The sequence below is a fragment of the Rattus norvegicus genome, chromosome 13 (assembly GCF_021556685.1).
Source record: "Rattus norvegicus strain SHRSP/BbbUtx chromosome 13, alternate assembly SHRSP_T2T, whole genome shotgun sequence".
Lineage (NCBI taxonomy): Eukaryota > Metazoa > Chordata > Mammalia > Rodentia > Muridae > Rattus > Rattus norvegicus.
The window spans coordinates 42,411,554-42,436,256 of record NC_141546.1 but is presented as its reverse complement, the minus strand read 5'-3'; the positions used below and the strand labels follow the sequence as shown (position 1 = coordinate 42,436,256).

The following is a 24,703-nucleotide window of genomic DNA, read 5'->3' as shown; positions in this document are numbered from 1 at the left end:
AAAGTTGGGAAGATTTTCATACTAACATCTAAATGACTTTTCTTGAAAAGCTGGAGATCCTAGCAGTACTGGGCCCAGGTTGGTGAAAATACTAAGTAGAGAATATGTCTTTTATGCTTGTGGTTTGCATGTGCATATGTGTATATTCCCCTCTATGGAGGTCCATGTGTAAAGATGTGTGTGTGTGAGTGCCTATGCCCTTCGTGCATCTGTGTGTTAGGGCCTGAAGCAGTTGCCCACGTTCTTCTGGACCACTCCTCACTTTACATATTGAGACATGCAGGGTCTCTTACTACATGCAGGGTCCCTGTTGGAGGTCGGTCTCCCTCACCAGCCTGCTCCTGCCTCTGGCCCCACAGTGCTGTGAGTGTAAGTAATCACTATATGCACTTGCCTTTTTACGCACCAGTGAGCCAAACCCTTGTCCTTAACACTTGCATGGGCCATCTTATGTATTTTGAGGAAGGGAGACTTGCAGTGGAGCACATGTGAAAGTCAGAGGACAGCTTGTGGGAGTCGGCTCTCTCCTTACACCAGGTAATTTCAGGGGTCAGACTCAGGTCAACTGGATTAGAGCAAGTATCTCTTCTGGCTGAGCCATCTCACCAGACCCTTGTGTTTATTGTTTTTGAGACAGGCCTCATGCAGTCCAAGCTGAACTTGAACTTTCTGTACAGTTGAGGATGACCTGAACTTCTGATCCTCTTGCTTTTACTTCTCAAGTTCTGATAGTCTAAGCAGATGCTATTATATCCGGTTGTGCTGGGTATTGAATCTAGGACCTCATAACATGCTGGGTAGGTACTCAACGGACTTAACTATATCTGGAGCCTAAATGTGATATGCTTTTTTAAAATAGTTCAGCTTGTACGATAACCTGACAATCCCAGGAAGGTAGGACTGCACTAAGACCTCATACAACGGTCTAATCTCCTAAAATTACCTAGGAGTTCTTTGAAGTAGATAACTGCTATATATTCCAATGTTTATCTATATGAAACTGGTAACATGAGCAGGGGGTCAATTAAAAAATGAATAAACTATGGACTGCAGAGATGACACAGTGGATAAGAGCTCTAGCTGGTCTTCCAGAGGGCTTGGGTTCAGTTCCCAGCCCCCACATGGCAGGTCACAACTGTAACAGTCCTGTAACTTCCAGGTTCAGAGGATCTGGTGCTCTTTTGGGGCTTCCAACAGCATTCCATGAATAGAATGTTAGATAAACATGCAGGTAAAGCACTCCTACACATAAAACAGTAAAAGGTTTTTTGAAATAAATAAATTGCAGTGTTACACTAACTAATGTAATATATTTCTATTTAGGGAACACTTATTTACAGAATGAACCCCAAGAGGAAATGTAAATATTGCTATTTTGGTGACTTTTATCTGTGCCTAAGAATAAGAAGTCAAAGAGAGATTCTGATGTAAGTGCCACCCTTCCACAGAGTTTCACAAATAGCCTGCCATTGTTGGAGGGTGAAGTAAACTGCCACAGTGATCCATAATAGGGGCCGAGTGAGTGAGGGCTCTTACAGAAGTCATTGAACTCAGAGGTTTCTGAGAAAAAACGCCTTTAACAATGTAACAACATTCTTGGAGATACCCAGATGGCTCATCCGTGTGGGTATCCCTGCACCAAGCAGGGATAAAAGGAGACAGTCAACTCTTGAATGTCATCCTCTGGCTGCCACATGCATCATGGCAGGTACCTGCCTTCCCTCACATAAGTGCTGTGTTGTTTTGTCTGTTCTGATTTAGGCGCGAACTGGAGAGATGGCTTAGTTGTTGGGGTGCTTATTGTTCTTGCACTGTGGTTTCCCAGCACCCACATGACAGCTTGTAACTAACTCCAATTCCAGGGGATCCAACGTGCTCCTGTAGACCTCCCTGGGCACTGAAACCACATGGCATACACCCATTTACGTGAATTTTTAGTTAAAAACAAATATTAATAAATGCATTGGGGAGTGGAGGGCTGTGGAGATGGCCCAGCAATTCAGAGCACTTGCTCTTCTTGCCAGGGACCCAGGTTTGTTTCCAAGGACTGTCATGGAAACTCACAAGTATCTGCAACTCCAGTTTCAGAGAATCTAATAATGGCCTCTCCTGACCTCTGAGGACACAATGGGCATACACATGGTACACATCCATACATTCAGTCAAAACACTTATATGCATACTTTATATACATAAAATAAATCTTAAAAAAAAACTTAAATGTATTCCCCTTTTTTAAAAGAATTATTTATCATGTATGTAGCTGTCTTCAGACACACCAGAAGAGGGCATCAGATCTTATTACAGTTGGTTGTAAGCCACCATCAGGACCTCTGGAAGAGCAGGCACGGTTTTTAACCACTGAGCCATCTCTCCAGCCCAATGTATCCCTTTCTAAGAATGTCATTAACAAAACCGTAAAATCCTAAAACACTTATACAACAATTAGACAGTTTATAATAATGGTCTGTTTTCTTTTTCAACTAGAAAATAAAAAAAAATCTGTATTTCTAAAGAATTTTTATACCCTTTTAATACAAAAGATTTTCTTGGCAATATAATTTGCATGCCAGCATATTGGAATTTCTGACATTTCAATTTTGCAATATTTTTCTAAAACTGGAAATATATAGTGGAAATCTATACAGATACATATGGTGGAATCAGATACATTATATTTTAATAGCTAATGTGATTTAACTTGCAAATTAAATTCATGTGTTCATATATGATATTGCTAAGGATTTAAGGTGTGATTTAAAGGGAAATAATTATTATGTAAGTGAAACCCACCGTGGCGGAAATGAGTAGAGGCAGAAACAAGTTGAAGTAATGCTGATTTCTGTGAGCAGCAGAGAGAACATTGGGAATGCTGTAAGAATCATAGCTGGGTGGTTACCATAATCTGTAGCATTTTAAACACAGTTTCAGATGGTCTGAGGGTAGTCCTGGGAGTGTCTTAGATGTGTGGTAACTGTTGGCCTGAATCAGTGTTGTAGGGATGCCTGATACTGTTGTGTTGCAAACCCACCACTCTCAGTCTGCAGTGCCTTTATCGCGTGCCCCCGTGTCTGCATGCTCGAGTCTTGGCAGGAATTTAACCTGAGTTCTGCTGAAGCCCCTATCATGCTAATATAATTGCAGTTTTTCAGTGATTCCAGGCTTTTTTTTTTTTATCTCAGAGGTTACTTGAACTTGATTATAAATTCTACATCAACCTGATTTTTTTTTTAAATAGCTCATTTGGAATGAAAAAGGTATAATTTTAGAAATAGCTTTCTATCCAGTTTTCTATGACAGAATGAATGTCTTTTGTATGTAGTGCTTGGAACTGTAAATATTTTGAAGTCTTTTCAGATTTAGGAGTATGCATGTACATACCGAGATACTCTGGAGATGGAACTGAAGTCTAAATGAAATTCACTTATAATCTGTATGTATACATAGTCTGAAGGTGATTTTATATGCAATATTTTAAATTAATTTTCTGCATAAGACCGTCTTGAAGTGTGGATTTTTCTGCTTATAGCATCATATCAATGTTCAGAAAGTTTCAGATTGTAGAGCATTTCGGATTTGCAACTGAGAAATGTTCATCAGATCTCTCTTCAGTCCAGCTTCATAAACCATGAACTAGAAAGAAGCAAGAGCTATCTATAGTGGGTTCAATTGAGGTAGCAATTGATTTTTTTGTTTTGTTTGGTTTTTTTTGTTTGTTTGTTTGGTTGTTTTTTTTTTTTAAGCCACAAGCTAAAAATAATTTATTGTGAGACTGGTGAACTAGTCAGTGCCATTGACAGTTCGATTGTAGACGTGGGCTTGTCTGACTTCTCAACACTTCGGACTCTTCCAGTATCCTGGCCCTCTTGTCCTAAAAGATGAAAAGATGCAGCGATTTCTTTCTTATTGTTCTTCTTCCTCCTCCTTCCAGCCATCCCCTCCCTCCTCTTTTAATTTTTTTAAGACAGGATCTCCCCTTGTACTCCTGGCTGTCCTCGAACTCACATAGATCTGCCTGCCTCTCTGTGCCTTCCGAGAGCTGAGATGAAAAGTGTGTACCACACTCCCACCACCTCCTGGTGCAGTGGTCTTCTCTCATAACATGACCTCGGGGAGACTAATTCTCTAGAGTCTTGGTTTGAGCAATTTTCCCCCTTTATTTTTACCTTGTCTAACAACTGCTGGGTTATCTCCAGTCCCTGAAATTAGTCTCTATTTTAAAAGAATTGGCAGAAGCAGGTTTTGATTCTCTTTAAATATTATTATTCTAACTAGAATGACTGTTTGTCCAGAAGACAGAAAAGTCCCTTGACTGTTGCTTAGATTTTACTAACTCCGTGTCATCCTCTAGTGTCCTAAGGATGCTTTGTGACTGAAGAAGGAGCAGATGCGGAACATGATTCAACAGTAGACTCAGAGTTTCCAGGCTTTGTGCTTTGGTCTGATGAGCACAATCCCTCTGAGGACAGTTTCTTCCTCTAGGCAAGTTTCCATACAGAGATAGATACTTAAGCTTCTTAGTGGTGGCTTTTTATGTCTTGAGTACAAAGATAACTGAAGTTCAGTCAGAAGTATCAAGTGTGGTTCTCTTTGTAAGAATTCTTGTCAGCATTACAAATAATCAAAATAATTAAGGATTTCCTTTGAAACTTTTTCTTTCTTACTGCTTTTAGAAAAACCGTATTTTCAAAATATAAATTCTGATTCACTCTTCTTACCAACCTTATTCTTCATTGTGGCAGGACTCAGTCCCCGCCCTGTCTTTGGCAGGCCTCCTATCTCACCCTAGGAGCTGGTGTTACAGGTGTGCACTGCATAATCATGACAAACCGTTTAAGAGGTAGAATCTGCTAGAGAATACCCCTTAGCATATAGGTGCTAAGTAGAAAGTGGGACATACTGGAATTATCATCTGAATAACTGTGTTCAGTTTCTTGGTATTTTTTGGTTTTGGTTTGGTTTGGTTTTTTCGCGTTTAGAGATTAAACCCAGGGTCTTGTGCGTGCTGGGCAAGACCTCTACTGCTGAGCTACACTCCTGCTTTCTTCTTTTTAATATTTTCTTCTTCTGTAATACAAATTGAGCACAGGCTTTTGAATATTATTAGCCTACTAGACAAATGATACAGCCTTGAGTTATATCCCCAGTTCCTTCTTTTTAATAAAATAGGTACCTGTTCTAGCAGCCAGCAAGTACCTTGAGGAGCTTAATGGGGCAGGGAGGTGTTTTATTCCTATACAACATGGTCCATTTTCCACACACATTGACAGGTTTATCGGTATGATATAATCAGGAAACCAAAAATAGGGGTTTGATATGTGATACAGTATATTTATTTTTTGTTTTTTGGTCTTGTTTTAAAATTTGCATTTTAAAAGTACTAAGTTTAGCTATGCCTGCTAAAAGAAATGAATAGCTATGAAGCAAACTAGTGGCCCTTACAGAATATCTTCCACTAAAGTGAATTGTGTTTCCGTATGTGTAGCAATATAATGACATTTGATGTATCTTTAACGTATAGGTTACTAAGTTTTGAAAATAGAAGGATACACAATTTGTGGTGATTGGGTGAACTGGTGTTTCTTTAAGTCACTTAATGCAAAAAATGAATGAATGAATGAATGAATGAATGAATGAATGAATGAATGAGTAAATGAACAAGTAAATAAGTAGAGTCCCAATCCTCTCCCCTTTAAATGTAAATATCTTCAAAGTGAATAATTAAACAGATTATAGAGGCTTTTAGAATATTTATTGTTTTGTGAGAAATCGTTAATTTGTACTTTGAATTTGAATTATAAAGTAGCATTGCTTAAGTGTGCCCTGGTTTGAGATGGCAAGATGACTCAAGGCATAAAGTCACTTGCCACTAAGCCTGATATTCCGTACCAAGTTCTCATGTGGTATAAAAAGAAAGCCAATTTCCGTAAGTTATCCTTTGACCTCGAAGATAAGGTGTAACACATCCACACAGAATAAAATATAAAAAATAAACCCCCAACTGGGTGGTGGTGATGGCACAAGCCTTTAATCCTAGCACTCAAGAAGCAGAGGACCTTTATGAGTTCAAGGCCAGCTAATCTACAGAGCAAGTTCCAGGATGGCCAGGACTACACAGAGAAATCCTACCTTGGAAAACAAACAACAAACAAACAAGCAAAAATAAGCCCGGATCTTCTTTCCAGTAAAGGAGATGCAGAGAGGTGACCTCATCCTTAGTGTCCGCATCAGAATGCTGTGTGTGCCTACGCAGGAGTGAGCTGTGCCATAGAACAATTCATTGAAATTCCTCAGTACCAACCCAGTGGTATGGTTTGATGTCCGGTATTTTACCAGACACCTATCTGGTTATAACACTTTTTTCCTTTAATGTATTAGGCAAGACTTCAAAAGAAGCCACTTCTTTTGACTGGAGCACAGATAATTAATAGAGAGCTCTGGTCACTATCGATCCTGATTGAGACTGAAAGTAAACAAAGGAAGCCAGAATAATTAAGGAGGTGAAGAGAAAAAAATGAAAGGAAATAGAAAAGGAGACAGTAGCAAGCTCTCAATGGAACAAACGCATGGCTATCTATAGTTAGCATATAATTGGTGGTGAGGATTATACCACCAGTTGTCTCTGGTGATTTGTTGCTCCATGCTAAACTCTTACTTAGGAGAGTATTTGTATGCAATGTAAATATTGACACATCTCACTTAATGGGTTACCTCTAAAAACAGTCCCTGAGAGGACCTGCAAGCAGGGTGTTTCATTAATAGTTGAGTATTTTCTCAAATGGAATTCTTACAAATTAGACCATCTGCTCAGGAAGCGTCTCTAGTCAAAATGGCTCAGTGTAGTCATATGTATTCATTAGATTGCAGCGAGTTTCATCATCTTCTCGCTCGGGTTGTTGTGTGTTCTATCCAGTCCAGTACTGTTGGCCTTAATTGTTGAGAACTGGAATAGTTTGACTTAGTCTTGGTGAAGGCTTGGCATTCCAGATTGATTAAAGGAGATCTTGATGCTCTCTTACAGACATCAACCAGCCAGGCCATCTTCCATCTCCAGTCCGGCATTTGCCATCTCTTCCGAGAAACGTTAATTAACAAAGGTTTTGTGGAAATCCAGACTCCTAAAATAATTTCAGGTATGCTTCATAATGTTTCCTGTAATTAAAAAACATTAATTGTTCTTTCTAGGTGTTGCTTATATTAATTATTAACTGAATAATCCCAAGAGTCCCTTAAGGTTTAGTTCCATTTCAAGGTCAGTAATACCATGGTCTACAGTGTTCCCTATTCTTCCTTCAAGAGTCATGTTGTGGTAATTATGAGGAAATAGTGCAGTAGCAAAGCACAGCACAATTCCCACTAGACCATAGATATTTTTATTACATAAATTTTGTTCAAAATTTACTAGTACTGCAATCTGGTTTTGTATAAAATGCATTGTAAAAATCACTAGATACCCATTAATGTCATTCTTGCATGAGAATCTTGTCTTGATCATCTACCCTTTTAGAACTGCTGACCTAACACTTAAAAGATGTATTACAAATAGCATTCTAGCTGGTCTTCATGGCAAAACACCTTTCACCCCAACGTTCTGGAGCCAGAGGCAGGTAGATCTTTATGCGGTCCAGGTTAGCCAGAGCTACATAACGAGAGCTTTTCTCCAAAGGGGGCAAAATCATTTCAGGACCAGTGTGTGATGGTTCAGTGAGTAAAGGGGCTTGCCACTGCCACCGAGCCCAACAACGTGAGTTCAGTCCCCAGGGCATTGCAGGCAAGGAGAGGAGGAGAGAACCGACCTTTATAAGCTGTCCTCTGGCCTTCCAATGCATTCCCCACAGGTGAACATATACACTAAATCAATAAATAGTTTTAAAGACTATCATTCATGGGCTGGAAAGATGGCTCAGTGGTTAAGAGCTCTTGTTGCTCTTCAGAGGACCCAGGCTCAGTTCCTAGCACGTACACCGTAGCTCAGAACCATCTATCTGTAACTCCAGTTTCAGGATATGCAGTGCCTTCTTCTGACCTCCTCTGCTATAAGGTGTGCATACAATATACATATATTACATACAAGCAAGAATAGCAGTTAATTAAACATTGTATTTTGTTACAGTTAGAAAAATAATTAAAATGCCAGACATGGTGGCACATACCTTTAATTCTCCCACTTGGGAAGCAGAGGCAGGTGGACCTCTGAGTTCAAGGCCAGCCTGATCCTACAGAGTGAGTTTTAAGACAGCCAGGGAAAAGCAGAGAACCCCTTTCTCAAAAAAGAAAATTAAGACAGTAGCTTTACATGATGAGGCTCTGACTCAGAAAAAGGGAAGAAAGGGATTAAGAATGTCTTTCCTTCTATTTATTCATGTAGGTTATTATAGCCTTAAAGTAATAAATATAAAATCAGTTCTGAAAAGGGAACATTTATCTGCAATTCTCGATTTTCTAGGTGTTCTTTTTTTCTCTAAGTGAACTACTTTTTCTTTTACTTAAGAATTCACATGACTTAACATACAATTGATGATGTAATGCAAACATTTGTGTTTCAGCTGCCAGCGAAGGAGGAGCCAATGTTTTTACTGTGTCTTATTTTAAAAGTAATGCCTACCTCGCTCAGTCTCCACAGCTATATAAGCAGATGTGCATTTGTGCTGATTTTGAGAAGGTTTTCTGCATTGGGCCAGGTAAGATATTTCATTTATATGTTCCTTAATTTTGTGATTATGTTGAGTTAAATAATTGTATTAAGTCCATTAATTATAGAGCGGTTACCAGTTTACTTTGAAAGCTTAAAACCCTTCTATATGCTGACTATGCAAGCACTAGAATGTACGAGCCGGGTGCATGGCTAGCTCAGTGATAGAACATGTTAGTGTGCGCACAGCTCTCCATTCAGTTCCACAAAAACAAACAGAAAAAATATCGACCTGAACTTCAAGATAGAATTGAAAGCGTGTGTGTGTGTGTGTGTGTGTGTGTGTGTGTGTGCGCGCGCGTGTGTGTGCGCGTGTGTGTGCGCGTGTGTGTGTGCGCGTGTGTGCGTGTGTGTGTCTGTCAATGACAACACCTCATCTTAAAAGTTAATGCTTTAGGGACCAGCCATGCATGCTTGGTGATACATACCTTTAATTCCAGGACTCAGAGGCAGACAAATCTCAATGAGTTCTCGTGCAAGTGCTGGGAATCAAACCTAGGTCCTCTGGAAGAGAAGCCAGTGCTCTAAACTGCTGAGCCATAGCCAACAACCACCTAGGATTCCAGTTAGAGGGGTTTGCTTAAGCTTTTGCTAATAGGGGAACTGGCACAGGCATCTCAGTGTGAAATTATCAAGCAGCTATTTGCCGGACATGTATTGTGAGTATTCTTAGGCTGGGTGCCGAAGCAGCAGCACGTGTGGAATGCTGATGAGGATTTGGTGAAATGCAGTTCTGTTGCACCCTCAGGTAAAACCTGAGACTGGGCTCTGACACGCACGCAGGTGACTGCTGCCACTCCTAGTTCACAGACCATGCCTTGAGTGAAAAGGTAACATGTTATCCCCACTGCTTGTACTGAATATGCCATGTGGGGAATAAGCAAATGAACTGCAAAATAACCCCATGAGTATATCCAAATGACATCTCCTTAAGTCTGTGTCGGGGAGTCATGTGGTGACTCATGCCTATAACCCAGCACTCAGGAGGCTGAGACAGGAGGATCATTGTGAGTTCCAGACAACTAGGGCTACTGAGTGAGACCCTGTCTCAAAGGAAAAAGAAGAATCAGAATGTGCTGTAAAATTTAACAGTGAGTGTAGAAATATTGCTGAAGTCACCGTAAAAGAAAACTCAAACTACAGTGTCTTTAAGGATGTAGTTGGATATATAAAAACTGAGGTGATGTTAAAAGTATGGACTACCAGAGAAAACAGAAATAAGAGTATGGTTAGAAGGTAGAAGGACAGGCTAAGATTAAATTGCAAAGTGTAAAGGTTTCAGACTTATTTTATGTCTTGGGAGTCCCTGTGAGTGTCCAAGTGGGGCTGGTTACAGGAATATTAATGTGCAGTAGAGTGAAAGGTGAGCCAGCTGGTCGGTCAGAGGACTGCAGGGAGATGCAGGCAGCATGGGGCTGCACTGGGAGTTGCTGGAAAGTGTGTAATGTTGCTTCACTTACGCAGTTTCATTTTGCTTGGGTCACATCTTAATAAAATGGAGACAAACTCACTATATTGGTCATAATTGAGTCTGGTTTTAATTATTGAGGTGGCGCCTCAGGATCTTGCATTCCCTGGGGGTTCTCAAGAGCCTCTTATTAATTTGCATTTGGTTCTGCTTTTCACCAGGACTCGGGAGTTTGTGATGAACTTGCTGTCTAGGAGAATGCTAAAACAGATGGCTTATCAGTGCTCCATCTCGAGCTGTGGGGTGGGAAAACAGTATCACTTGGGCACTACCAACCAGAAATCTGCAGTTAAGTCCTCACTTACCCAAGGCTTAAAATATTGTCCTGTTTTTCTTTGGTTAACAGTTTTCAGAGCTGAAGACTCCAATACCCATAGACATCTGACTGAATTTGTTGGTTTGGATATTGAAATGGCCTTTAATTATCATTACCATGAAGTTGTAGAAGAGATCGCTGACACTTTGGTGCAAATATTCAAAGGACTTCAAGAAAGGTTAAAATTATTTAATATCCTGAAATGGCCTTAATTTCAAAACAAATGCACTTTTTTGTTTTGTTTTTTTGATTTGGGGAGTGGTCATGGGGGGCAACAGTTTGAAAAACAGCCTTCTATTATAGTTTATAGCTCATTTAGAAACCGTTTGCTGCTCTGTCCCTTGTAGTTTAGACTGTCAGGCTTATGCTGTATCCCACTCATGTTTAGGATGCAGGACAATATGCAGATGGACCTGTCAACTGTTGGGAAGGCCCCAGCAGTCTCAGAGAGTAGGAGCAAACAGTCAGAGAGCAGTCATTTCCAAATCAACGATTGTGCCAGGTGCGACACACACCTAGAATCCCATATGAGCGTAAAGATTATTTTTGCTTTTATTATGCATATTGGGGGTGGTATGTGTATATGTTTTGAGGACAAGTGTCATCAGAGTCTAGAAGGTGTCAGTTTCTCTGACACTACAGTTAGGAATTGCCTAACATGGATACTAGGAATTGCACTTGGTCCTCTTCAAAAGAAGAATGCTTTTAACCACAAGGCATCTCTCCAGCCCTTACTTTATAGCATGTTTAAATTGGGGACATTAAGCCTCGCAAATCCCATGTACTTAGTACTATCAGGCTAGTTCTTGTTATGCCCATTTCCCTTCCCCATTTGAAGCAAGTTTCCTATCATTTCATCCATAAATATTTTAGCAAAAAAAAAAAAAAGCTTTTCTAAATCTTATTAAAATATCTCTGAGCCAGGTAAGGTGGCTTATGCTTTTAAATCGCAGCATTTGAGACCGTGACATAGCGGATTACAAGTGTGAGGCTAATCAGGGTCTCAGAGAAAAGAAACCATCCTTCACAACAGAAGTGCAGGTCTCTGCGGTTACCATTTTTTTTCTTGTCCTACTATGTGCAGGGTAGACATTGGGCCTTGGGGATGTCACAATAGGAAAGAAGTAGTGCTCTTTAAATAACTTAGAAAGCATGGTGGGATGGGAGAACGAGGCAGACATGCATTAGTGTCCTGTGGATAAGAAAGGATTAAAAGAGTTAGGTTTTTAATGCTTCACAAAATGGGTATTTTGTGTCTCGGGTAACAGTGTTAGCTGATAGTTACTGTAAATATCTTAATCCTTTAATGCCACTGTAATTTTTTTAAAAAAGCGTGAAACTGAAATGTTTTAATTATTAATTCTAAACAATTTGATAATGCTTTTCTTGGTTCGGTCACTGGTTCAAAGACTGATACTGTGTATTGCTTATAGTGACCTCTTGTGGAAGAAACTTTTAACTAACTATTAACTAAAGCATTGAACATACAGGTTTCAGACTGAAATCCAAACTGTAAACAAACAGTTCCCATGTGAGCCGTTCAAATTTTTGGAGCCAACTTTAAGACTGGAGTATTGTGAGGCTTTGGCTATGCTTAGAGAAGCCGGAGTTGAAATGGACGATGAGGAAGATCTGAGGTTGGTCTCTGACATTTTCTCCTTTAACTATAATGCTTGGACTTAATCTGCTTCACCTAGGGGATAATTCTTATTAACATTAGCATTTTGCGTAATACTATTTTACATAGTAAAATTTAAAATGTTACAGTTAATACTGTTTGCCTATGTGTCAATAGTTTTGTCTATAACTTTTCAGTTTTCTCCCTATTTATAACAAATGTAGGAAGACATACCTGGTGGCACAGGCCAGTAATCCCGTGTGCTCTGGAGGCAAGAGGCTTACTAGTTCAAAGCTTGCATGGACTACAGAACAAGATCTGGGCCAGCCTGAGCAGCTTAGACCTTGCCTCAAAATGAATGAAAGATGGCTCAGCAGATAAGAATATTGCCTATTCTTGCAGAACACTTGTAGGCAAACAGTCACACACAACAAGTAAATATAATTTATTTATATACATACACACATGGGGGCAGGACTGGAGCTCAGCAGTTAAGAGCTCTTGCTCTTTCAGAGCATCCAGGTTTGCTTTCTAATGCAGATGGCTTACAACTATCCATAGGTCCTCTTCTAGAGGACCATGGTCTTACAGGACACTAGGTATTCCTGTAGTGCACATATATACAGGCAAAACAGTCACACATATAAAGTAAAAGTAAATGAACCTTTAAAAAGTATTTATGGACAGCCATAGTGGTCCCCGCACTCAAGGGGCACACCTGGTCTATACACCAAAATCTAGACAGACAGACAGTGAGAAGTGTGTGTGTGTGTGTGTGTGTGTGTGTGTGTGTGTGTGTGTGTGTGTGTGTGTGTAAAAAGGGCCATAGAGGGCATAGAACCTAACTTATCTTATGAAATACTCTAGTAATATAGAACAAGAAAGAGAATGTGGAGAGTTTTCCCTTCTGTTTGCTTGTTTTGTTTTGTTTTGTTGTACTTTCAAGTTAGGGTCTCTAAGCTGCCAATACTGTAAGTCACTACTAGAGCAGGCTGGTCTTGAACTCAGAAGTCCACTGGCCTCTGCCTCCCAAGTGCTGGGATTGAAGGTATGCACCACCAAACCTGGCTTTTGCCTGTGATTTTTATTTATAATGTTACTTCACTTTATAAATCACCATGAAGGCTCTCTTTCGAGTCTTGGCTCCAATATGACCAAAAAAAGGAGAAACAACGGTCGTGCCAAAAAGGGCCGCGGCCATGTGCAACCAATTCGCTGCACGAACTGCGCCCGGTGCGTGCCCAAGGATAAGGCCATTAAGAAGTTTGTCATTCGGAACATTGTAGAAGCCGCTGCAGTCAGGGACATATCTGAAGCAAGCGTCTTCGACGCTTACGTGCTTCCCAAGCTCTATGTCAAGCTGCACTACTGCGTGAGCTGTGCCATTCATAGCAAGGTTGTCAGGAATCGATCTCGTGAGGCCCGGAAGGACCGAACACCCCCACCACGATTCAGACCTGCTGGCGCTGCACCACGACCTCCACCAAAGCCCATGTAAAGAGGTGATTTCATGAAGACAGAAAGAAAAATACCATGGGAAAATAAAACTGAAGTTATACTTTAAAAAAAAAAATAAATAAAAAAAATAAATCACCATGAAGGCTGGAGAAATGGCTCATCAGTTAAGAGCACTGACTGCTCTTCCAGAGGTCCCGAGTTCAATTCCCAGCAACCACATGGTGGCTCACAACCATCTGTAATGGGATCCGATGCCCTTGTCTGGTGTATCTGAAAACAGTTACAGTATACTTATATAATAAATAAATAAATCTTTATTTAAAAAAAAAAGCCCGCTGCTAAAAATCACCATGATAACAGGGGTAAAGAGCATTCTAATCACCCCATACAGGACTAAAATACTAATTTCTGTGTGTTATCAATATTCCATATTTTGTTACCTAAACATAATTATTGTTATATTATTCCTTATTATTTAGGAATCAGTTACATAGTAAAAAATAGAAAATTGCTGTCAATAATAGACATTTTATTCAGAGTTTCCTGGTCAAAATAGTTAAGCATCATGACAGTACATAGGAAATATATGGAAGCAGAAGGTGGTTGCCTTTATTTTTATTTTTTTACCCCAAAAATATACTTGACTCTAAGCCCATTATTTGTTTATTTAAAGACTTGGGTATACTGGTTGTTGTGCTATAGACCTTTGTGGAATAATAGGAAAGGAGACTATTTAATGGCAAGACCTTCTAATGCTAACCCAGTAGATTTTATTTTACATAATTAGTAAAAACTCTGCCTCCCATTTCTGGATCAGCAGAATCCTAAACCCTGCCTGGTTGTAAGTGCTGGAGCAGTGTGTGTGTATTGCACCAAGTAACTGGGGGAGGTACACTTATAGGTGGCTCCCTGAAGTGTCTGTCTTAAGAAAGAAGCAGGGAGCACAGCTGACCGTGTGTCCATTTTCCTTTGAGACCCTCCAATGGAAAGGTAGGTGCCTTTGTCATTTAAAAAGTAGTTTAAGTTGTGGCTTGGTGGGGACTAGAGAAATAGCTCAGTGCTTACGAGCTCTGACTGCCCATCCAGAAATGGTGAGTTTAGTTCTCCGCACTCACAGCAGGCTGCTTCACAACAGCCCGTGTGACTCAGCTCTAGGAGATCCAACTTAGACAAAGTTTAAAATTAAAAGAGTTTTGTTTCACCTTCAAATACTACTTTCATGTTTCTTTTTCAGTACACCAAATGAAAAACTGTTGGGTCGTTTGGTGAAGGAAAAGGTAGGATTCATATATGTGTTGGATTTTTTTTTTTAATCTGAAATGTTCCTTAGGAAAAGAAATAGCAAAATCTTTTACCATCTCCCTGCAGTGGTATATCTCCAGAGTTAGTAAAGAGAACCATACTTTTGTTCTTAGAAAGTGAAAAAAATGTTTAGTCAGGTCATGATCAACCATTTAAATTCAGTGTGTGACATGTCTCTAAAGGACAGCAGATTAACAGATTACTAGTGAAGGGTCTCTGAGTAGTAAAGGTCTAACCTGTGCACCCTTGCTTTTAGTTTCTAAATCTAAAGCCAAAGGAGAGTAAAGTTTATCTTCATTGTGGTTTGATGAAGTGGAGAAAGACCTTGAGCTCCTCCTGCTGGTTGCACTTGAAATACTTACGCGTACTGGAAACGGGCTTTCTGTGAAGCCCTGAGCGTGCTGTCTCAGCACTCCAGCACGCTGTCCCATTCTCTCCCATTCTCTCTCGTCTGCAGCTTTAACAAAACGGTATAGAGTTGAGGAAGAGCTGAGATGTAATTGCCTTTTAACTAAGCCTATGAGACAGTAAAAAATGTCAAACACTTTAATCATACTTATTTTAATTGTTTCCATTTGATGAACATTACCCAATTTTCTTTACATATCTAAACAGAAAACTAAATTATTAGGAAAATAATTCAGGGGTTTTATGTTAATATAATGATTGATATTACAAATTTCCACAAAATATTGTGTAGATCTAACACAGTTTCTTTCTTTTAATAGTATGATACAGACTTTTATGTTCTTGATAAATATCCATTGGCTGTAAGACCTTTCTATACCATGCCTGACCCAAGAAATCCTGTAAGTAATTTGATCTTAAATCATTTATTTGTGGGAAAGAAAGACAACTTTCTAGTAACCAATTAGTTCTGATAACCTAAGTTAATATCCTAGGTCATTTTTTTTCTGAGGATTTATTGGAATGGGGGCTATAAATGCTAAATAGCTGGGCTGGAGAGATGGCTCAGTAGTTAAGAGTGCTGACTACTCTTCCAGGGGTCCTGAGTTCAAATCCCAGCAACCACATGATGGCTCACAACCATCTGTAATGGAATCTGATGCCCTCTTCTGGTGTATCTGAAGACAGCGACAGTGTACTCACTCATATATAATAAAAAAATCTAATAGTACTAGATACTCAGAGTTTAGCGAGAGTCTCATTCTTTAGGTTGAACTGGGAATTTACTTCTCTAAATTTAACACTAAGGTGGTAAATTGTGGGGGTTTTGTTTTTTTATAACTTATTTAATTTTATATGTATTCATGTGAGAGAGTCAGATCCCCTTAGAGACTTACAGATAGTTCTGAGTTGCCATGTTGGTGCTGGGAGTTGAACCTGGGTCCTCTGGAAGAACAGCCAGTGCTCTTATAACAAGTTCCAGGTAATACTGAAGTGATCTGGGAATCACAGCTATTGTTTATTGGAAAGTTAAAACTGATACTTTCAAATGCCTGATAGGCAACAAGTTAGGCATAGGTTAATTCAGTTTCAATTTAACTTTCCATAAATGAGTTTTATTAAATGGACTAGATATCTATTGGTAATTTGCAATCAAACAGACCAAAATCCATATCTTTTTTTAAAAAAACTTTTCAGGCAATAAAGTGAAGTAAAACCACACCACTGCTTAGATGGGGTGTTCTGATTACTGAGAAGTAAGGCAAAGAAAGAACAGAAATATGAACAGAGAAAACAAACCTATTCTGCCCTTAGCAGTTCTGCCATCAAGAGGAAATTATGTAGAAGGGTCACACTAACTGGGACATCGTTTCTCCCTCACGTTCATCCTAGGAAAAGTGAGGTAACTAAAGTAGTGTTGACTCATTCATTTTTCTTCTGTAGAAGCAGTCCAACTCTTACGATATGTTCATGAGAGGAGAAGAAATATTGTCTGGAGCACAAAGAATACATGATCCTCAGTTGCTTACAGAGAGAGCTTTACACCATGGAATTGGTAAGTAATTTAAAATATTTAAACATGTATATTATAAAAATAACATGTTGTGAACATTTTAAAGGTGTCTTGTTATAAGTCTCCCTCATCTTCATTTTAGTAATAGCTTTTTTAAAAATTCTAAGGTGATAAGTTATTTTTTCTTTTTTAGATTTGGAGAAAATAAAAGCTTACATTGATTCCTTCCGCTTTGGAGCCCCTCCTCACGCTGGTGGCGGCATTGGTAATACTGCTGTTGCTTATAGATAGTTATGTTAAAGAACCTGGGGAAGTGGTGTTCAGAGCCGTGCCTCTCTTGCAGAGGACATGAGTTTAGTTTCCAATACCCACATAACAACCATTAATAACTCCAGTTTTAGGGACCTTAAAGCCTTCTTCTGGCCTTAGCAGGCTTCTTACATACATAGCAGTATGCATAAACTCATGTATTCACACACATATACATAAATAAAAATAAATCCTTTTTAAAGGTCATAGAACAATGTTTCTCCCCAATGATTAGAACAGAATTTATATTTACATGTTAAAGAATAAAGTTAAACCCGTACATAACCACATATAAAAATAATAACCCAAAATGGAGGATCCAAAACCTAAATGAGAAACTAACACTATTAAACTTTTAGAAGAAAACAGAGCAAAAGCATCAGAACATTGGCTTTGGCCATGGTTTCTTGATACAGTACCTGTGGCCCACACAGCAAGGTAATTAATAGCCAAATTGAACTTAGGGAGAGTTTTAAACTTTGTGTATCAAAAAAGTAGTTATTTGTCTAGCATATACAAGGCTAGGTTTGACCGTAGTACTTGGAGTGGGAGAAAAGACAATTAGCGTATATAGCTTGTTCCTAGCACCCACATCAGGGGGCTCACAGTCACCTAAAACCTCAGATCCAAGAGCTCTGACGCCTCCTGAACACACCTGCACACACTGCCATATAATTACATAAATAAATCATTTTCTCAAGTTAAGATATGAGTAAAAGACAGCTTGCATGATGGGAACAAATATTTACAGCTCATATTTGATAAGAGGTCAATATTCAGAATAAGTAAACAGTTCAACATGGGCAGAGGCTCTGAGCAGGAGTTCTCCCAGAGGACGCGGATGGTTGGTGAGTGTGTGAGCGGGTGCTCAGCAGCACCAGTCCTCAGTGAGGGCCGCCTGCTCTGGCTAGGATAGCTGCTAACTTAGGCTATGATAATACTCACCAGAAACAATGTGGAGAATCAGTACGCCCCTGTAGAAGGCAGCATTGCTGTTCCTCAACAAGATAAAGATTCATTCACCATAGAATCCCACAGTCTGCCTCTGTTTATACCTTAAAGAAAGAAATGCCATGTGACCTAGCAGTCTACATCTGCGTGTGTGCCCAAAAGAATTAGAAATGGCACATCAAAGAGATACTTCTATGTTTACATCTTCATGGTAGTTTTGACAGTGGCTGAGACATGGACACAGCCAAGTATCCATCGTGAGTAGATGGGCCAGCAGAATGTGGTACTGGTTAAGGCTCCCCTGTCTGACATGTTCAGGAGGAGAAGTGTTTCAATTTTGTATTTTCTTAAAGTTTAGAATAAATTCATAGACTTTACCATTGAGAAACCTTGAGTATTGCATGATACTCCCAAAATTCCAGATTTTAGAACATACTGTTTCTAGAATAAGATGTTCAATCAGTCTTTAAAAGACAGAAATGCTGGTGTATGCTTCAGCATAAATGCACTGTGCAGACAGTATGTGAGTGAATACACAAGCCAGTTGCAAAAGGACACGTTCTGTCTGAGTCTACTTGGCCAGCATTTTAGATCTGTCAGGTTCGGAACCAGAGAGTTGATTGGTGAATGTCTGTGTCTGGGAGAGGAGGAAAAGGAATATTTACTAGGTATAGTTTCAGCATTTGGACTGGTAAATGAGAGGTTTTTCAAAAGGAGATTAACTGTTATTTTCTTGTCCACAGGGTTGGAAAGAGTGACGATGCTGTTTTTAGGATTGCATAATGTACGTCAGACCTCAATGTTCCCTCGTGACCCGAAGCGACTCACGCCTTAAAGCCACACTTTTTATTCTCTCTTTGATTAGCTTATACCTGAGGTACTTAAGATATGCAGTAGAATTAATGCATTACTAAAGTGCCACAATTATTTTTTAAGTAGCTCAATACGAATTCATTTAAGTCAAAACGTTTTAGAACTTCAGATATGCTTAAATAGGAAATACTTGAACATTTTAATGAGAAATTTCTATGGTTGAAATTCATAGTCTATCACTATAGGAAATGTTAAGGACAATTTAAACAGTTTAGGATTATATAATTTTTTTTTCTTTTCTATATTGTGGTGACCACCATACTAATATCCTAAATTTTCAATATTTGAACTTTTAACTCTTGACATTGAGAAAAAAAAATTGGAGAAATTACCAAGATTTTAACATATATAAAACTGGTATGTCTTAAAAGTTACTTTCAGAAATCATGTAAAGTATCTGAAAACACTGGCTAGAAGCAGTAACACTGAAACCTTGTTATCAATTCTGAGGCTGAAATTCAATAAAAACTTAAAGCTAATGATAGTTTTGTGTGACTTTATAGAAATCTGATTTTATAACTGGTTATTGATGTATATACATTGGGAAAATAAAAAGTAAACTGACACTAATATTAGATGGGAAAAGTAATACAGAGCTGAGGGTGCATGACCGCATGTGCCTGTGACCCCAGCACTAGGGGTGTTAGCACAGGAGGCTCAACAGTCCAGGACTATCTTCTGCTTCATGAGATTCTGTCTCTTGGTCTGTCAAGGTCAGTACACACTGGGCACAGCTAACTCAGAATAGCTGGGGGGGGGGGGGTTGTGGTGTTATTCGGGGTGATGAACTTCAATAGTGCAGATCAAGGCAGGACGGCCAGGAGTAGAAGAGACCTCCAGCTGCTAGGAGTCCAAGAGAACAGACTCTTGGGAGATAGCTTCAGTGAGACAGGTCGTTTAATTGGGAGGCCAGGGGAAAGGGGACAACAGCTACTTAAACTTTTGTGGGGTGGGTAGGTGTTTTCCGGGTGATTGCACATCATAGGCCAAGGCCTTGATGATGCTGGGGATGCCTCATTTGTATAAGGAATTCCAGGAGCTGCCAGAAAGTTTAACCTGGCTACTGGACTGACAACCTGGGTTGGGGATGAAAGTGAGGGCACAGGGTTATAAGGGCAGGACTCGCAGAGCTGGGGCAGATGGGAAGCAAGTCTTAGGAAGATTTCCAAGGGTCTGACATACCTCGGTCCCACTCTTGCTCCAGGGGAGCTTCTCCTGTCCCACCCTGTGGGTCAACACGAGATGCACTCACCCTATCTGTGCTAGTTCTCTAACTTCAGGGGCTTGTCTGCCAACAGCAGGAGTTGATGCTGTGCTCTACTGTAGCATCTACCATCCCTAGAGACAAAACATCCCTTCTGTAGAAACTTAGCCATTCCAGGCACTAACCACCAGGAGAGGGTAGATGTACACCTTAGCCTAGACAACACAGTCAGTTACATTGTCTCTCCTGCCTGTAAGGCTTGTTCTAGGTACAATATCCTGTGGCTGATAAAACTTAATGTGCCAATGAGGAGCCCTATGCTACAATTTAGACTGGGTCCCACCTTACCACAAAGCAAAGACATGACCCTTGGAATGTACGATCAGGAGCTGACTTAGCTAAACTCCTGTATGTGCTTTCTGAAGCTTAACTATAGATGAATCCAAAGCTTCAGGCCCTCCTAGCCAGCCATGCTTTTCATTTCTTCTCTGCTGAGAGATCTCATAGAGGGAGAAGAGGGAATCTATATGTGCATATAAATGCACAGGTGTGTGTGCATGTGTTCATGTGGCTGCTTAAGTGTATATAGGTGTGTATGGACACGTGTATTGGTGTTTAGAGGCTAAAGACAACTTTGCATATTGCTTATTTTGAACCGGGTCTCTCACTGACACTGGAGCTTGCAAAAATGACTAATCACTGAAAACCAGAAATCTGCCTATTTTGCTTCCCTGGTTCTGGAATTACAGGCACGTAATACCACCATATCCTGCTTTTTTTTTTTTTTTTTTTTTTTAAACCATGGTTTTTTTTTTTTTTTTTAAACTACCATGTGGTTGCTGGGAATTGAACTCAGGACCTGGGAATTGAACTCAGGACCTCTGGAAGAGCAGTCCGTGCTCTTAACTGTTGAGCCAACTCTCCAGCCCCCAGACTAGGGATTCTTGAAGACACCATTCCCACTGTGAGTCAGTACTCAGAGTTTTCTTCCTTATTTCTCATCTTCTCTTGGGGCCAAGAAACTACCAGAGCATTCTGCCCAAGATCCCCATGTCTGCTGGTTCACCTCACTCCATAGCATGGTGCCATTTCATGGAGAAAACAAAAGCACTTTCTCTGGCTTTTTATTTTTTTATTACTATTTTGGCTTTGACTTGTGCTCTTAACATTGCAATAACACAACCTTTGAAAGCTTGCTAGAATACCAGCTTGCAGGTAATTGTACATGAAGGGGACACTAAATGCCTTAGCAAGCAATTTTAAATAATCACCGTTGAGTAGACTGCAGGGGTCCAGGGTACAGAAGTGTAAGGGATAGCTCTGCTTGCCATCTCTTGCACTGAGTGAGTCCGTTGAGACTTTTGTTCATCCTTCCTAGATGGGGAGCTAAATGTCTACATCCCCAAAGAGTTAGCTCTTCAGTTAGGAGACACAAGAAGAGCCTCTGGAAGTGCAACGGTATTGTGCTCTGCCACGTTAGGCCCCTCGTGCCGAAACCAGCAGTTAAAGGTTTAGAACTACAACATGACTGGTAGTGTCCGTCTGAAACCCTGGTTTTCAGCTCCAGCACTGTATAAACCACGTGTGGTGGTGTATGCCTATAACCTAACATTTAGGGATAAAAGCTGGAAGATCAGAAGTTCAAGACTGTCTTCAGCTACAAAGGGAGTTTCAGGTCAGCCTGCGCTACAAGAGACTGTCTCTTAGCCTTATTGTCTCATTAGTCATAAAAAAAAAAAAAAAACTTAATACTTAAAGTAAACTTAAAAAAATACACCACATGAATGGCCTTTACAGTAATAAACGAAATACAGAAAGGGGCCGGAAAGATGGCTCAGTGTTCAGGAGCGTACTGCTCTTACACAGGACCAGAATTTGATTTCCAGCACTCATGTCTGGCAGCCCCCTGTGTGCCTGCATTCAGGTGCACATGCCCCCAACATGGCCACACATAGATACACATAGTTAAAGCTAAGCCTTTCTTTCTAAACGCAGGAGATGGACACCATGAAAAGCCAAACGCAGTAGAGCTGGTGCCTATGTAGAGCCTTTACCCGCACTGATTAACATTTCACGGTGCTAGAAGATACTCTGCTCACTACCAGAGGAGGAAGGCTACCACCAACCACAAGCTAAAGCCCTGCGATCTACAGTGGCTACCTGCCTGCATTCCGTGCCAATGAGATAGCAGCACATTCTGGGAAGTAACTGAACACTGCATTTAAGGCCCTCTCCACAAGATGGGACCTATGCCTGCTTAGGTAGCCTTTAGACTACATAGGCCCTGGGCTTAGAGGAAACCAGATGCTATTCTGTTCAAGGGACATAACAATTAAATGACTCTAAGGACATTTGTCTATCGCCATGATCAGTGCCTTACTCAGCCAGCATCAGAGAAGCTGCTTCTTGCTGTGGGTGGGAACTAACAGGCCCACAACTGGACAGAGTGCAGAGTGAGATTGTGGAACATTCAGTACTAAATGGGTTGTCTTCATCAAGCCCCACCCTTCAGGCTATGTGGCAGAAGAGGCCAAAGGATTGTGGGAGGCGGAGGGGATGGATGACACGAAGGACACATCGGCTCCCAGATACAACAGGACTGATGCACACAGGAATGCAGAGAGTGACAGCATGCGTGGGGCCTACCCAGGTTCAAGCCAACAGAGTCTAAGGGGTGGCAGGGGAAACTGACACGAGCCCCCATCCCTAACCAGGAAGCTGTCTCCAATGGACATCCACTTGCAAAGAAAAATTAGATTTTATACTTTTGGATCCTGTGAGAGACCTCAGGGAAGAGACTTCCAGGTTCCACATTGATTTCTCTAAGTTCTAGGTCCAAAGTGTGTGATGTCTGCCACAATAAGAGTTTTACCTTCAAGGTCTGGGAGGCAACCAAGGACGACTATATTTTGGGGGGAGTCTTGAACTTCCTTAGTCAACAACTTAGAGAAAATTTTCATGCCTAGACTGGAGTTTTTATTTAGATCTCTTGTGTTATTACTGCAATTGAAGTAACTTCATAAAATTTATCTTCATATGTATACATGTTATATATAAATATATGTGTGTGTGTGTGTGTGTGTGTCCTCCCTCCCTCTTCCTCTGCCTTGCATTCCCTCTCTCTCTCAAAGTAAAAGTCCTATTCCACAGGGGCTGTCTCCAATTGTCTTCCCTTGCCATTTGTGATTTGCTATCCTCCCTTCTAGAGCGCTTTCTACAACCTCCATGATTCTTTTGACTCTCCTAGTTTCTGCTGTTACGTCTAACTATACACACTCATCCAGGGATTCAGAACTAGTATCTACAAATAAGGCCGTTCTGACTCAGTAAAACCTTTCTTTCCTTTTTTCTTTCTTTCCTTTTTCCTTCTTCTTTTGGCAGTGTCTCACTTTGTAGCACTAGCTGGACTGGAACTTTATCAAGAGGAAAAAAGTAACACACGCACACACACTGTGATGGCTAATCACTTGACTACTTCAGGTAGTGGTGCATGCCTTTGATCCCAGCCCTTGGGAGGCAGTGACAGGTGGATCTCTTGAGTTCAAGGCCAGTCTGGTCTACAAATCAGATTCCAGGACAGCCATGGTTACTATACATAGAAACACTGTCTCAAAAAATAAAAAATAAAAAAACCCACCCTAAACCTGGGCCACACCTTCTGGTGACAGTGTGGCTAAGACGACACAGAAGGAAGCCTTTTGTGGTTTTGCCTGCTTGCCCTCACTCTCACTGGCAAGTTCATCTATCCAGCCGCTGAAGCAGCAGTTAATGGTATTAGAACCCGTTTCTCCAGGACTCCAACAATTAATGAAAACCTGCTGAGACTTCCAGCCTTGTGGACTGAACAACTATCAGATTCTTGGCCTTTTTGCTGGAAGACAGCCACTGTTGAACTAGCCAGACAACAGCCTGTATATTAAATTTAATAAATCTTCTGTGTGTGTTTGTGTGTGTGTATTTATCTGTTTTGTTCCTCTAGAAAACCCCATATAGTCACACAATGAAGGCCACATTTGGAGTTGGCAAAGGACGCAAGGATTTGAGGCTTCAAGTCTTCAACATCTTTTAGTAGGATAATGCCTTCAATTGCAGATCCCTATAGTATATACCTTAATAGTATTAAAATATTAATTTCTTTTTTTTCCCACCAGCTCTCCTCTTGCCCAGTCGATGTCAAAATATTAACTTCATCTACTCTGCCTGGCATTAAATTTCTAACATCCTGTAAGCCTTAAAAAAGTGACTTACTTATTTTGATCCAGGCTTGGTCCTGGAGGCCCAGGATAAAAGTACTGGTGGTGAAACACATTATCAGCACCAAGGTATCCAACCCAAGGAAGGACTGGCAATGAGGCTCATTTACTAGCAAGGTAGCCCTTGTTCCACACTCAGGAAGCTCTAGGTTCAGTTCCAGCATCACATGAACCCAGAATTCAAGGCCGTCCTGGGCTATGTGAGACCCTCTCTCAGTTTAAAAAAAAAGTTTTATAGATTTTACTGTCAGAATTTAGCTATCTCTAACTTGTTTTTAAGTGGATGTGTATGCACTCGTGTATGCTAGTGTTCACAGAGGTCAGCAGAAGGTATCAAG

General features: G+C 40.4%; 1 protein-coding gene, 1 long non-coding RNA gene and 1 pseudogene across 2 annotated transcripts in view; all 3 read left to right on the top strand.

Annotated features, from left to right (window-relative positions):
* The window catches only part of Dars1 (aspartyl-tRNA synthetase 1), a 55,299-nt gene extending 35,912 nt beyond the window's left edge, over positions 1–19,387 (top strand). Inside the window, 9 exon segments of the mRNA NM_053799.3 lie at positions 7,022–7,133; positions 8,547–8,681; positions 10,507–10,654; positions 11,967–12,113; positions 14,787–14,829; positions 15,583–15,663; positions 16,706–16,817; positions 16,969–17,040; positions 18,779–19,387. Of these exon segments, the coding sequence (NP_446251.1) occupies positions 7,022–7,133; positions 8,547–8,681; positions 10,507–10,654; positions 11,967–12,113; positions 14,787–14,829; positions 15,583–15,663; positions 16,706–16,817; positions 16,969–17,040; positions 18,779–18,870 (942 nt within the window). The 3' untranslated portion in view covers positions 18,871–19,387.
* On the top strand, positions 412–4,482 carry LOC134481554 (uncharacterized). The gene is made up of 3 exons (XR_015635874.1): positions 412–537; positions 638–797; positions 4,352–4,482. It is a non-coding gene; the product is annotated as an uncharacterized LOC134481554 (long non-coding RNA).
* Positions 13,222–13,656, top strand: Rps26-ps11 (ribosomal protein S26, pseudogene 11; annotated as a pseudogene).
* Positions 19,388–24,703: the final 5,316 nt, after the last annotated feature.